The following is a 14392-nucleotide window of genomic DNA, read 5'->3' as shown; positions in this document are numbered from 1 at the left end:
GCTCATTCATTCTCCAAATGCCTACAACAGCCCGGGCTGGGCCAGGTTGAAGCCAGAGCTTGGAACTCCATTGGGATCTGCAGTGTTGGGACGAGGGCCCAAGCTGTTGAGCCATCATCTGCTGCCTCGCAGGGTGCGTTAGCAGGAATCTGCATGGGAAGCTGAGCAGCCCAGGGCTCGAATCAGCTTGCCCCTTGGGAACCTTCTAGAAATACAATTCTGGGGCCCATCATCGACCCCCAGAATCGGAAACCTTGGGGTGGGTGGGGACCTCCAAAGCCTTCCAGGTGCTCCAGTGCACACTTGGGTTTGAGAACCACTGGCCTGTGTGCCCCAAACCAGGGCATTCAGAAGCACTTCTAAAATAGGCAGAACTGGGACTCGTGTGTTGGGGACGGCTCCGTTAACTATCAGTGGTGCTGGCTTGCCCTTGCTTTCCTCAGGGGATCGGCTGCAGGACTCCCCACAGATAGCAAAAGCCAGGGCTGCTTAAATCTCTTGTATACAATGGCATAGTATTTGCATCAGAGCTGCACAATCGTCTTTCTGTACACTTTAATCCACAGATTACTTATAATACCTAACACAAGATCAATGCTACAGAAATAGATGCTATATTATGTTATTTAGGGAATAATGATGATAAGAACTGGCTGTACCTGTTAAGCGTGGGCCTCACTGCACGTGGGCGAGTAGTTAGGGAAATTTCAGCCCCCGGAAGTGGAGCGATGCCAGGGCCAGCCATACTTACATGGGTGGGGTGGTACAGTCTAGTCCTTCCAGAAGCGTCTGTGCCTTCCCACCTGGGTTTGAATCCTCGCTTTCTCTTTACTGTTCTTTGCAGTGCTTCTGCATCTGTGAAACACAGTGTCGGTGACCAAATTCTGTCCTAATTACTGTTGCGCACCGGAGCCCTTTATGCCTGGTGGCAGGGCACAGCCACCGCTCTGTTGCTCTCGTGGATTCTGCGGGTCAGGACTTTGGACAGGGCCCGACGGGGCTGGCTGGCTGCTGCTCCCTGAGGTTTGGGGCTGAAGTCATCGCCTGCTTCTTGCTCCCAAGTCTGGGGCTTGGGTTGGGGATGACTCAACTCCCGGGCTGGGCTCGGCTGAAACTGCAGCCCAGAGTGCCCCGACAGGGCTTCCCGCGGTGGGGGGGCAGCTGGGCCCAGGGAATGCCCAGCGACCAGCGGACCAAGAGACCCAGGCAGAGAATTTTCGGCTGCCTCTGACCTGTGTGACCTGGGAAAGGTTACCAGAGTATACCTGTCGCACACCCAGTGGAGGCTGTTAGCATTAAGTGAGATAAGGCTCTCCGTAGCTCATTATGCCCCAATCACTGGCCAGTGTTAATTATTAATGGAGTATTTGGGGTGGCTGTGACCTTGAGCGTGGCCTTCATCGGTGCTGTGTCTCACCTGAATGGGACTGCCTGGGTCTGAGTCTGATCTGCCTGCAGCAGGTGCCGGGCAGGTATCTGACATGGCTCTCAAAGCATCCCAGGATTCCACCTTGTGACTTCCACCAGGCGTCCAGAGCCAGGTGGGATTAGGCAGGCCCCACCCCCACAGGGTTTATGTAAAACTGCTTTGCAGAAGCAATCAAGCCAAGTAGGAAAAGTGACTCTTGCCCACCCTGGCTGTCTTTGTGGGGCTCCAGAGATGTCTTTGCCCCGATGCCTCACAGATACAGGTCAGGAAGCCACAGATGCAGACCTGGAGGCTCACGACATGTGTCGTTGCTTTCACAAAACACAACCATGCTGTTTTCTAAACCCTACATTTCGAGTCTGGTTTTTTTTTTTTTTAAGTATGTGTGTTCTCAACTCCAGAGTGTGAACTATTTTTAACTAAGCGCTAAGCACCGAGAAATTTCTTTGGTGCTTTCTAGAATGAGACTCTCAGAAATCGAAATCATTTTAACTGTTGCTCTCCTGTCTGTGACCTGCCTCCAGTAATTCAGAAGGCAAGGTGCTGCTCCCTGCGTTCCATTTGTCTGTGATTAAACTAACCTAGGGTTTTTTATTTGAGAGGCGGGGGGGGGGGGGGGGGGAGAGGGAGAATCTCTCATCTGCTGGCTCACTCACCAAATGCCCACAACAGCTGGGGCTGGCCTGGGCGGACAACAGGAGCTGAGAACCCAATCCAGGTCTCCCACATGGGTGGCAGGAGCCCAGTGCCTTGAGCTGTCGCTGCTGCCTTTCGGGGTCTGTGTCATCAGGAAGCTGCAGTCAGGAACAGAGCGAGGCGTGGGACCCAGGTTCTCCAGTGCGGGTCGCAGGTGCCTAACCTACAGGTCACACGCCTGCCCCTCCGAGGTTTTTATTTAAGGAAGTCTAAGTGAAAATGCAACTCCAGTCTTAGGAGGGAGGCCCTGCAGAAGAGCCTGAATTCTTCCCAGTCGTCAGAAGCATGACTTACTTTAAATAGCGCAGGTTCTGGAAAGTTGGCAAGTACAGCTCCTGCGACTGATGCAGTATTCTTAACATGTGCCAGGAGCTTTGCTATTTAAAGAGAACTCATTGTGAATCTTTCTGTGAATATTAACTCCCTCGTTCCTTCTGGTGAAACGTGAATTTCTGTCTGCTGAATTCAAGTAAATCCGTGTGGCCATGTGTTGTGTGGGAGATATGGCGAAAGAACCACTCAGAATTCTGGAAAATTCCTTTGTTATGTGTGACACCTTTAAAAAGCTTTTTAAAAATACTTAGATATTTATTTGAGAGACAGAGATGCAGAAAGAGAATTCCTTTTTTAGTTTTTTAAAGATGTTTATTTGAAAGGCAGAGTTACAAAGGAGAGAGAGAAAGAGAGATCTTGCATTCACTGGTCCACTCTCCAGTGGCTGCAATGGCTAGGCCTGGGCCAGACCAAAGCCAGGAGCTAGGGGCTGCTTCAGGGTCTCCCACATGTGTGCAGGGGCCCAAGCACTTGGGTCATCTTTTGCTGCTTTCCCAGGCACATTAGCAGGGAGCTGGATGGAGAGTGGGCAGCTGGGACTCGAACCAACAACCATATGGGATGCTGGTGCTGCAAGCCACTGCTTTACCCACTGTGCCGCAATGCAGCCCCCCAGGAAGAGAGTTCTTATCTTCTGGTTCACTACTGAAACGTCCACAGTAGCCAGGGCTGGGCCAGGCTGAGACTGGGAGCTGGGAGCTCAATCCAGGTTTCCATGTGAGTGGCAGGAACCCAATTACTTGAGCCATCCCTGCTGCCTCCCAGAGCCAGGTTCTGCATTAGCATGAGCTGGAGCTGGGCATCAAACCCAGGTACTTTGTAGGGGATGCAAGTATTTTTTTTTTTTAAGATTTATTTTATTTATTTGAAAGGCAGAGTTACAGAGAGAGGTAGAGACAGTGAGAGGTGTCTTCCATCCACTGGTTCACTCCCCAGATGGCTGCAACGGCCGGAGCTGGGCCGATCTGTGGGTGCAAGGGCCCAAGGACTTGGGCCATCTTCCACTGCTGTCCTAGGCCATAGCAGAGAGCTAGATGGGAAGAGGAGCAGCCAGGACTAGAACCGGCAGCCATATGGGATGCCGGCGCCTCAGGCCAGGGAGTTGACCCGCTGCACCACAGTGCCGGCCCCATGCAAGTATTTTAACTAGAGTAGTTGCTGCAAGGCTAACTCCCAGTCTGTGTCATCTCCATAATGGATGTGTTGACGTTCTAGAAAGCCTTGAATTTTCCTGACCAAGCCACGGGTGTCAGCTGCAGCAAGTGTGATGGGGTGCAGAGCCTGGGGCAGCTCTCTGCTCTCTTGGGCCTCCACTCACGCTCACAACACCTGCCTGAAGTAGCTGCTGGGCCCATTGAACAGATGTGGAAATAAAGGCCCCAGCTCAGGTTCAGACAATGCCCCATGCTATGCTGAGAAGGTGCTGGATGGGCAGCTGGTTGTCCGGGACAGAATGACCCCGATTTGGCTCAGCAGTCCGTGCGGCTCACTTGCAGGTTTAGAATCGGGCGGCAGTGCACTCCCTAGCAGAGTAAGTGTTCCGGTGGGGCTGAGCAGAGGGAAGACTGAAAGAAGCAGGATCAGCAGAGTCAAAAGCAGATGGGGCGTCTCACGGCTGCTTTCCTCATCCGGAGGGCAAGGGACACCAACCCCGGGGGAGAACAGCTGCTTGGTTAACACCAGGCTCCTCTTGGTGCACGGATTAAGGTAGAAGGCGCCGTGTCGCGGTGATTCCAAAGGGCCTGTTTTGGAAATTTGGCCGTAGTCTCTGTGATGTTGGTGTTTGCGAAGGTCAGATGAACGGCATGGCGAGGCTGAGCTGTTAGTGTGGCCGACTCCGTTTTGATTTCCAGCCGGTTAGATCCCCTAAGCTATGGCATGCCGTCATTTTTGGCTATCACCATAGGCCAAGGAGTGAATCCACACACAGCTTAACTCGCTCCAGAGTTCTGCAGCTGGGGCTGGGGGCAGCTGTGACGTGGTTCTCGCTCCACTCCCCCCCATCCCGGAGTGAGGAGCTGGCTGACTATGGGAGGGAGCTCCGGGCTGGGAGAGAGGTTAGCCCCACTGCGGGGTTCCAGCCCGGGCCCCCTCTGGTCAGAGCGAGCAGTGGTGAATGGTGTGGGGGAGAGAGAGCGCGTTGTGTGCTGGGAACTTTGGAAGAGGCTTGAAATAGGACACGGGGGTTGAGTTACGCTGAGGCTGCATGAGGTCCTAGCCCAGCTCTTCTTGGAAGTACTCGGAAATGGAAGTTTCTTGTCCCACATCCCAGTTCTTGGGGATGAGGTTTTTTTTTTTTTTTTTTTTTTTTTTTTTTTTCCCAGCGTAGAAATGTACGAATTCCCTTCCTTCCTCCCTTTCCTCCTTGGCTGCCTCCCCATCTTCTCCGCCCATCAGTTGAAGCAACCATAAATAATGGCCCCTAGGGTCGATGTGCCTGTGACATAGTAGGGTCCCCATGCCCCTGGGCCCACGCTGGCCTTTCTCTGGGTGCTGGTGTGTTCTGAGCGATGCCCGCGGTGGCTGTGAACAAAGATGTAATTGTCTTGTGTGTGTGTGTGTTTCTCCTGGGAACCTGTGCCTCCGTCTGACCTTGAAACAGGAAATGTTCCAATGGCACCTCATTCCTGTAGTCACACCCAGAGCCAAGGGTTGCTGTACCCATCCCATGGACTGGGAAACTCATGTTTAGACTGCATAACCAGTGTATCGGCTGTGGTCCACCGGGGCTAACTCTGGAACGAGGGGTTTTCGGCTGTGAGGATGTGGCTTGCGGGGGGGGGGGTCTCCCAGAGCTGACGGATGCGTTTGATTGCTCCTATCCTGAAAGGAGAGAGACAGCTCTCTGGAGCCTGGAGTGCACGTGAAGTGCAGATTGTGTCTACCAGCTGGGGTCCTGGGAGACTGGCAGCATCGTCAGTGGGATTCTGTTGGACAGCAAAAGCTCCTGTATGCTGCCCGACTGAGCGAGGGCACTGAGGCTGAGCGCCCTGGGTTAGGCTGCTCGTGCGCAGACGTGAGCGAGAGACTCGACCCCTGGTTGCAGGCAGGCAGCCAGCAGTGAACTCATCTCAGGCTGAGACACAGGGAAGCGTGGGGTTGAGCTGCTGGGATCAGGGATCTGCCTGGCTGCAGCTGTCTTGTCAGCCCTCAGAAGAGACTGAGCTGCACCCTGGTGCTGTCTCCAGTGGTGCCTTGATGCTTGGTGTGTTGCTTGCAGGATGCCCCATGGGCTCTGAGGCTGTGAGGTCTCAGTCAGGCAAGCAGTGTCCCTGGGAGAGGACTGTCCCAGTGCCCCGGCTGCAGGTGAGAGGTAGCGCAGTGAGAGGTAGCATCAGGCATGGTTAGAATGCTTCCTGCTGCTGCCCTCTGGCTGGGGCTGCTCACGGGACTGTGTGGACCATCCGAGGCTGTTTGGAACTGTGTCGGGGGGGAGCTTCCCAGGTGCATCTCTTGGGGTCTTCTCAGAAGATCTGGCTGGGGCATTTGTCCCCTGCCCCAGGTGATGGCTGGAGCACCCAGCAGCTGAAGGAGGCTTGTGTCCCATGTGGGCTGCGCCCTGCACCTGCTGGGGCCTCCTTCTCACGGCTGGCTCTCCTCTGAGTCTCTGCAGTGTCCACCCCCACCTCCAACCCCACCACTCTGCCTCAGCTGGGCCTTCTCAGGCTCCAAGTGACCTGGCCAGAGGCTCCTGCAAGGCCAGGCAGCTGGGGACAGGACCTCCTGCTGAGGGGCGGCCTGGCCCATGAATATTCAGAAGCCATAAACCTGCGGTTTGGGTGTGAAAACGTGATTGGTTTGAGAATGCACACACACCCCATCAGAGAAACAGCCTGTGGGCCCAGGTGGCAAAGATTTCCCCAGCTTGCTCACTGGCTTCCACGGCCCCCCTCCCCTGACAGTCTCGGTGACTTCCCGCCTGCTTCTTGCCTGGTCATTCTTCTCCATTGTTGCAGGTGTCAACTGCCTGCAAGGCCAAGTCCTGCTTGAACCTCTTCCTCCCACCCCCACCCCTGCACTGCAGGCAGGGCTCACCCTTCTCCCCGACCTGGTGCTCAGAACAGCTCTTTACTGCCTGTTTGGATAGTTAGGGGCGACAACGGAGGGTAGGGTGGCTGGATGGACTTGGGCTGATCTGTCTGTGTGACCTTAGGCAGGCTCCTTAACCTCATCTGTAAGGGGCGATCCTTGGTCTCTGCTTCTGGCCCACAGCAGGGTGGGGAGTTCTGTCTATTAGCAGCCATCGCCGTTGCTATTGTTTTAGGCTTGGGTTGCCGTTAGCTTCCCTGCTTGACTTTCTGTGGGTGGATTCAGCTCGTCTGTGCTGTCTGGACAGGATTATCAGGCCTGCCGCAGTCTACCTAATGAGTTGCACCACTCACGAGAGTTTTCTTCTTCTTTTTTTTTTTTTTTTAAATATTTTATTTATTTATTTGAAAGGCAGAGTTACAGACAGTGAGAGGGAGAGAGAGAGAAAGGTTCACTCCCCAAAAGGCTGCAATGGCCGGAGCTGCGCTGATCCGAAGCCAGGAGCCATGTCCTTCTTCCCGGTCTCCCACATGGGTGCAGGGACCCAAGGACTTGGGCCGTCTTCTACTGCTTTCCCAGGCCATAGCAGAGAGCTGGATGGGAAGTGGAGCAGCCGGGAGTAGAACTGGTGCCCATATGGGATGCTGGCGCCGCAGGCGGAGGATTAACTTACTGCACCATGGCGCTGGCCCCGAGTTTTCTTCTTAATGTCTGTTACCTGCACCCACACTCCCGGCTGAGTAGATCTGCCTTTCCGTTGGCCCTCGGCCTGGAGCTGTGATTGCAAGTCGTGCCCAGGAGCCAGGCCTTGTGGTGCGGCGGGTTTAGCCCCTGTCCTCCTTGGGACTCCCACGTGCCATGTCAGAGTGCCGGTTCCAGCCCCGGCACCTCCACCTCAGATCCAGCTTCCGGCTAATTCATCCTAGGAGGCAGCAGATGATGACGGCTCCAGTGCCTGGGGCCCCTGCCACTCACAGGAAAGACCCAGAGGACAGCTCTGGGCTCCTGGCCTCTGTCTGGTCCAGCCCTGTCTGTTGTAAGTGAACCAGCAGATGGAGGTGTGCCCATATGGGATGCTGGCACTGCAGGTGGCGGCTTCGCCCCGCTATGCCACAGCGCCGGCCCCCTCTTGTTGAGGTGTAATTTACAGACAGGGACACTAAGCGACCCTGAGAGACCAGGTGGGCAGGTGGCCACTGCCTCCGAAAGCTGTTCCGGGAGCTACAGTGCAGCCTCGTGGTTAAGACAAGTACAGCCCCTTCGCAGACTGCCTGGGTTCGAGTCCTGCTCTAGCTTCTGACAGCAGCTTTCTGCCAAGATCCCCCTGGGAGAGAGCACGTCAGGATGACTCAGGTGGTTAACTTCCTGACACCCACGTGGGAGACCTCGGTTGAATTCCTGGTTCCCGCCTTCTGCCCCGCCCCGCCCTGCCCCAGCCATTGTTGGCATTTGTTTGGGACCAGCTGTGTGTAAACCAGCTGGGAGTTCTGTCTCACTGCCTCTCAAAAATAAATAAATAAATAAATAGAAAAGAGGTTTTTATGGGTGCTCACTTCACCCGTGCCTGGGGCCCACTGATGGGGCAGTGGGTGAGACCCTGGCTGCAGGGCTCCGTGTTAACCAGCAGGCTCAGCGCACCTGGGAGATCAAATGGCTCATGAACAGGATGTTGGCAAAAGAACTGGAGCCACTAATCCTCAGTGATGGTAAACCGGCAGGACGGTTTTTACAGGCAAATCATGGGATCCGAGCTTAGGTAATAGAGGGGGAGGGGATAGAACCTTCTGGAAAACAAGGGCGGCATTCCCCCCCCCCCCCTTGATAAGTTGTTTCTGGAGCAGAGGCTGCTTTATGGGGTGCTGGTGGGTCCTGTGGGGAGGGCCTCCACGGGTGGCCTGGTGATGCCAACTTGTGCCAGGGTAGGGACTCCTGGTGTGAAACAAGGCTTCGGAATCTTCTGGAACGCAACTTGCAGCTCGGAGATCACGTTGGTCTCCCTGCTCCCAGCTCTCAGCACCACCCTCTCCATGCCAGGAGCCACAACTAACTACACTCCCTTCCTCCTTCTCCCTTGCGAAGGCAGTGTGAGGGTAATGGCTGAAAAACTCCGTGTTTTGCAGTGAACTGCTTGGATCAGCACGTGCAGAAGGCCCCTGAAAGTGTTGCGTTGATCTGGGAGCGCGATGAGCCAGGAACGGAAGTGAGGATCACCTACAGGTACGGTGTGTCCCCTGGTGGGTCTCAGCAGGGCCGCCTGCGCCCAGGCCTTCCTGTGGGTTGGTCGGGGAGAATGGTCAGAAGTTGTAGCTTGGCCCGGGAGGGTGCTAGGGGTAGGGCTGGCCTTGACTCTTGAACGGGATCTTCTGAGACAAATGCTGAGAATGTGCAAAGGCACAGAGGAGACCTTGGCCTTGTCTTGGGAGCTTGCTCAGGCTCCGGGGGCCAGGGTTGCCCGGGTATCAGGCGGCTCATTCCAGTTCTGGACATGCACTCTCATTCAGGAAAGCAAACAGGAATCTACGCCGAGAACAACACATACTGTAATCTGTTCAGCTCCTTGCTCCCGGTACCCTTAGCAGATCCAGAGGCTGTTTCGTTCTTTCGTTCTTTGCTTCCTGCAACAGTCTTTGCTCAGGCCGGGTGCCTTCTAGGTGGTGGGCATGCCACGGGGAGCTTCTGGTCAGGTTGAAGCCTCAGCTTAGCTGCACTGCGAGGCTGCGGGCCCATCATGCACTAAATTGGGTGTCTATACACCTCTCCACAAGTCTGTTTTGTGTTGCAGTAACAGAATACCACAGGCTGAGTAACTTAGAGAAGAGGTTTACTTCTTATGGTCCGGGAGGCTGGGAAATGCAGCATCAAGGTACGGACATTCGTGCTGTGTCATGCCATGGCAAAAGAAGGAAGGGCGAGTGAGAGAGAAAGAGAGAAAGACAGAGAGAGAGAGAAGGGGGGAGACCACACTACTCCCACCCCGTTACTCTCCCTTTCAATAAATAAATCTAAAGCAAAAGGATTAAAATGTTTTTACAACTTTAAGGCATTTTATTTATTTATTTAATATGTTTGAAAGGCAGAGAGAAAGACACAGATTTTTCCATCTGTTGGTTCACTCCCCCAAATGCCCATAATAGCCAGGCTCGCTTGGACAAGGCCAAAGCCAGGTTCTCCCACATAGGTGGCAAGGACCCAAGGGCTCGGGCCGTCACCTGCTGCGTCCCAGGGTTTGGCAGGGAGCTGGAATTGGGAGCAGAGCCAGGACTTGAACTCAGGGACTGCAGGTGGGGCATGGGCGTCCAGGCAGCATCTTCACCATCTTTTTGCCGAGTGCCTGCACCAGGCTCACTTTTGGATGCAGCAGGGTTAGCTCTGTTCCTGGGCTGCACTCCCAGCCCTGCCTGCAGCCCCAGCATGGGTCCTGTCCCATTTTGCACACCTGATGGCTTGAACTCAGGGCCTGTGTGGCTCTTGCCTCGGGTCCCTGGTTGCAGACCCCAGCTGGCCCTGGGTGCAATGGATGCTGGGAAAATTCTGCTGCTTGCATAAACACACCAGTCCGGCCACTGGCCCAGCTCCACGTGTCTGGGATCAAACCTCCTCTCACAGGCACTCGAGATGCCTTGGGAGGCATCCTTTAGCAGATGGAAACCATATGTGCGGGGTTGGGGGTGGGAGGCAGAGGGTTTGGAGCTCTGTGGAGGGAGGGCTGGTTTCCTTCTTCCGTCTCTATCTCGCGTGTGCCTGGGCCCTGCTCCCTGTCAATGGGCCCCTTGGCTGGCGGCTGCCCATGGGCACGAGGGCTGTGTCTTGAGCTGCCTTGGGCAGCCTGCTAAGAAGGGTGGTTAAATGTAAACTAGGCAGGAATGTTCAGGACTGCAGCCAGCGAGTTAATGCTACCAGCAACTCCAAGTTCCTTTGCACCCAAGCAGCCCCGGGCCTGAGAGAGATTTATGAGCGCAGGCAGAGTATTTATTATTCTGTCTCATCTACCAATGAGCAGAACTTTGCCAGGCGTAGCAGCCGATGCCTGTTGCTGTTTATACTGCTTGAGTGAGAAGGAGGTGTCATTGCGGGTAGTATGTGAAGGACTCACGGTTAATTTTTCACCTGGTCCCTTGAGGTTTGGGACGGGAGCTGTTCCCTCCATGTTGGTGCCAGTTGAGACCACTGATGCCTTGTGCATTGGCCACCACCGTGCCCAGGGCACGCATGGGCCTCATCCATCAAGGGTCAAGTTCATGGGTGCAGGAGGAACCCCTGAGGACTGTCACTCAGCTCCCAGTGGCTGGGATGCAAGGCCCCAGGAGGACACACGTCTGTGTGGTTAGCAAGGCCCCGGGTGAGTCTCGAGTGACCTGGAGAAAGACGCTCCTGACCCGTCCCTGTGGCGACCTCGGGAGCAGCAGGTGGCCCGGTAAGGTGTGTTTCTCCTGGTCTGCACCCGGCACGAGGTCAGCTGAGTGCGGCGCTGTCTGGGTCTGGGCCACGCTCTGCTGGCTGCTGACCTCGTGAAGCCGCGTCATCCACCAGGGCGTGGTTTTCCCATCTGTGAAATGGGAGAGGTGATGACGACCGAAGTGGCTCTGCGGCATTGGCACAAGGAGGTAAGAGAAGCCCTGGGAGGGGAGAACACTGTGAAGTGAAAACCATGAGGGTTATGACAGCAGCTGCTCCTTACCGAGCACGGAGCCGAGCTTTAGTACTGTCTGGAGCCCTGTAACGGAGTTATTTTATGTAAGGGCTGCAGTTTGATTAGCTAGGAATGATGTTAACTGCTGTTTCCAACGTCTTGTGTTATGAAAAATTTGAATTGGTGCATCGATCGTGGAGCTACCACCTAGATTTTTTTTAAAAACATATTTATTTTTTTGAAAGGCAGAGTTACAGAGAGGCAGAAGCAGAGGCAGAGAGAGAGAGAGAGAGAGAGAGAGAGAGATCATCCAGCCGCTGGTTCATTCCCCAAATGACCGCAACGGCCAGAACTGGGCCCATCTGAAGCCAGGAACCAGGAGCTTCTTCCAGGTCTCCCGTGCGGGTGCAGGGGCTCAAGGACTTGGGCCATCTTGTACTGCTTTCCCAGGCCACAACAGAGAGCTGGATTGGAAGTGGAACAGCTGGAACATGAACTGGTGCCCATAAGGGATGCCAGCACTACAGGTGGCAGCTTTACCTGCTACGCCACAGCACTGGCCCCATAACTACCTAGATTTTAGTGTGTGTTCTCTCACATGTGATTCGTCTCTGCCCCTTTGTCCGTATTATTTTTGCTGCTATGCAAAGTAAGTTGCACACACCAACAGCTTCCCCCTAAGCACTGCGTTATGCCCCTGATGGACTGGAGACCACCAGACATATATTTGTTCACTTTTTAAAAATATTTATTTTTATTTATTTGAAAGGCACAGTTACAGAGAGAGAGATAGAGAGAGAGGTCTTCCATACACTGGTTCACTCCTCAAATGGCAGCAACAACTGGGGCTGGGCCAGACTGAAGCCAGGAGCCAGGAACCTCTACCAGGTCTCCCATGCGGGTGCAGGGGCCCAAGCCCTTGGGACATCCTCCACTGCTTTTCCAGGTGCATTAACAGGGAGCTGGATCAGAAGTGGAGCAGCTGAGATCTGAGCCTGCACCCATATGGGATTTTGGCATAGCAGGTGGTGACTTGACCTGCTGCACCACAACACCGGCCCCTGTTTGTTCATTTTTCATGTGAAATTTACCTACATTGAGATGCACAGGAGTGTATTTACTGGGTTTTGGCCAAGGCATTCATGCACCTATGTAACCCAAGTCCATATCAAGAGTAATGATTGAGGGGCCAGTGCAGTGGCATAGTGTGCTAAGCTTCTACCTGTGGTGCCAACATCCTATATGGATATCGGTTTGAGTCCCTGCTGCTCTATTTCAAATCCAGCTCTCTGCTAATGACCTGGGAAAACAGTGGAAGATGGCCCAAGTCCTTGGGTCCCTGCTCCCGCATGGGAGACCTGGAAGAAACTCCTGGCTTCTGGCTTCAGCCTGTCCCAGCCAGGCCTAGCCATTGCAGCCACCTGTGGAGTGAACCAACAGATGAGAGACCTCTGTCTCTCTAAGTCTTTCAAATAAATAAATATATCTTAGAAAAAAAAAAAAAAAAAGAAAAGAATGGTCATTGTTCTGGAGAGCCCCTGACTCTCAGAAGCAAGCATTGGTCTGATGTTTCCCACGGACTGGGGATTCTTTACAATCATGTCTTACCGCTCAGGAGGCTGAGGATCAGCTGCAATGATTTGTCCAAGGACAAAAGGCCTGGTGTGTGTGTGTCAGCAGGTTCAGTGCCACGCCCCTACGTGCCCGCATGGGCTCTGGGGATGAAGCCTTTCCCAATGGGCCGGGTCAGCGTCCTCTGCCTGGGGTGTGGTTCGCTCACCGCCTCGCCGTTCTTGGGTCGGGTACCTTTCTGAAGGATCACTGCAAAGCCTCTTAGATCAGGAACCAATAGCTCCTCACCGAAAAGGGGAGGTCCCAGTCCTTAATAACACCTGTGTGGTGTTCCCAGGTGTAGCCTCTGCTTGGGGAATGGGTGTGCAGACAGACAGACAGACACACACACACACACACACACACACACACACACTTGGAAGTGCTCCACGCAGGTGAGCTCCATTTCCTGCTCGGTGGGGGCTGTCACCCCAGACTTACTGAGCCACCGCCTGCAGGCGGGTGCTCCTGCTGCTGCCCTTGGGTGTCTTCTGTTCTGAATCCTGCCGTCTACACTCCACTTGGGCACTGGTCTTTCCGTGGGGTGTAGAGGGCGAAGCTGGGCAGCCCCTGCGTTAGGCACCTGGGGAAGCTGCCATGTCTTTGCCTGACTCCCACCCCGCCCACATCACAGCTTCTTTTCTTTGTGGCTGCAAACTCTGAGGTGGGAGTGGTAGCAGCCAGAGCCAGGCCCCTGCACGCTGGCCAGACAGCTCCAGGAGGCGGGGGCATCCTGGGCGGTGCGGGGGGCCTCGTGCTGGCAAGGGCTGCGTGTGCTCTCGCGGAGCTTCCTCCTGTAGGAGCAGGCTGCTCACTTCCTGCTGGGAGGCAGAGGCTCAGCCTGGGATGGTCTGTGCCTGCCTCCCAGGAAGAGGCCATCTGTGGCCTGAGGCCAAGGCTGGCCCTTTCCCAGCCTCCCTCTGCCCAGAACCACCTGAGGTCATTGCTCTTCCACAGGGACCCAGCAGGCCGGCATCCTAGCACAGGACTGCGGCTCCTGGGGGCCGCGGGGCGGGGCATAGCTAATCAGGCTGCTTCCAGGGCTGCATGTCTAGATAACAACCGCTCCCACGCTGTAAGATTGTCTTTGACGTCTTGTTCAAGTAGGCACAGTGCAGAGACCCTTGCTGTGGGCATGTGGAGAAACAGACGCCTATCTTTCAGGTGTGGGTCTTGGGTAGGTGCCTGGGGGCCCAGGGCGGCCACCTGGTGTGCACCCTCGCTGCCTGAGCCTGGGGTCTTGGCCAGAGGTTTCCAGGTGGTGGGGGGAGGAGGGATGGACCCCAGGCTCAGGGAGCTGCCAAGGCACTGTGGCTGGCTTCCTGTAACTCAGCCCATGGGGCGTGCCGTGAGATAGCAGCAAGCAGGTGGTGGTGCCAGGCTGAGCACCTGCCAAGGAAGGCTTGGCCCAGGGCACCTCAGTGGGTCAGGACTTGAACTTGCCCAGCCGAGACTGTTTGAAGTCATGAGGCTGGGCTTGCTTGCTGGCCAGCCCTGTGGCCCTGCTGGCCGTGGGGCCTGCTACTGGTGGGCTTCCATGTCGTCATCTGTCAGATGTGGCCAGGGAGGGGCTCCCCACCAGCGTCACCAGCCACAGTAGGACTGAGAGGGTCTCGGATGCAGTTCAGGGTAGGCGGGGCTGCAAGTTGAGTGCAGAGAGACGA

At 55.1% G+C, this 14392-nt stretch overlaps 1 protein-coding gene across 3 annotated transcripts in view; it reads left to right on the top strand.

Moving 5' to 3' along the window:
* Positions 1–14392, top strand: part of ACSS1 (acyl-CoA synthetase short chain family member 1) — a 53838-nt gene that overhangs the window by 2464 nt on the left and 36982 nt on the right. For 2 of the 3 annotated variants that reach the window (XM_051834478.3, XM_089307389.1), the window contains exon 2: positions 8608–8704. In XM_051834478.3, coding sequence (XP_051690438.1) covers positions 8608–8704 — 97 coding nt within the window. Of the gene's footprint in view, positions 1–3947; positions 4166–8607; positions 8705–14392 lie in introns of those variants that run through there. The other variant, XM_089307390.1, reaches the window with a different exon arrangement.

Source organism: Oryctolagus cuniculus, chromosome 11 (assembly GCF_051225735.1).
Source record: "Oryctolagus cuniculus isolate XC-2025 breed Fujian yellow rabbit chromosome 11, ASM5122573v1, whole genome shotgun sequence".
In the NCBI taxonomy this organism is placed as follows: Eukaryota; Metazoa; Chordata; class Mammalia; order Lagomorpha; family Leporidae; genus Oryctolagus; species Oryctolagus cuniculus.
Note: the sequence above shows the minus strand (reverse complement) of the source record. Positions and strands in the feature narration are given on the sequence as shown.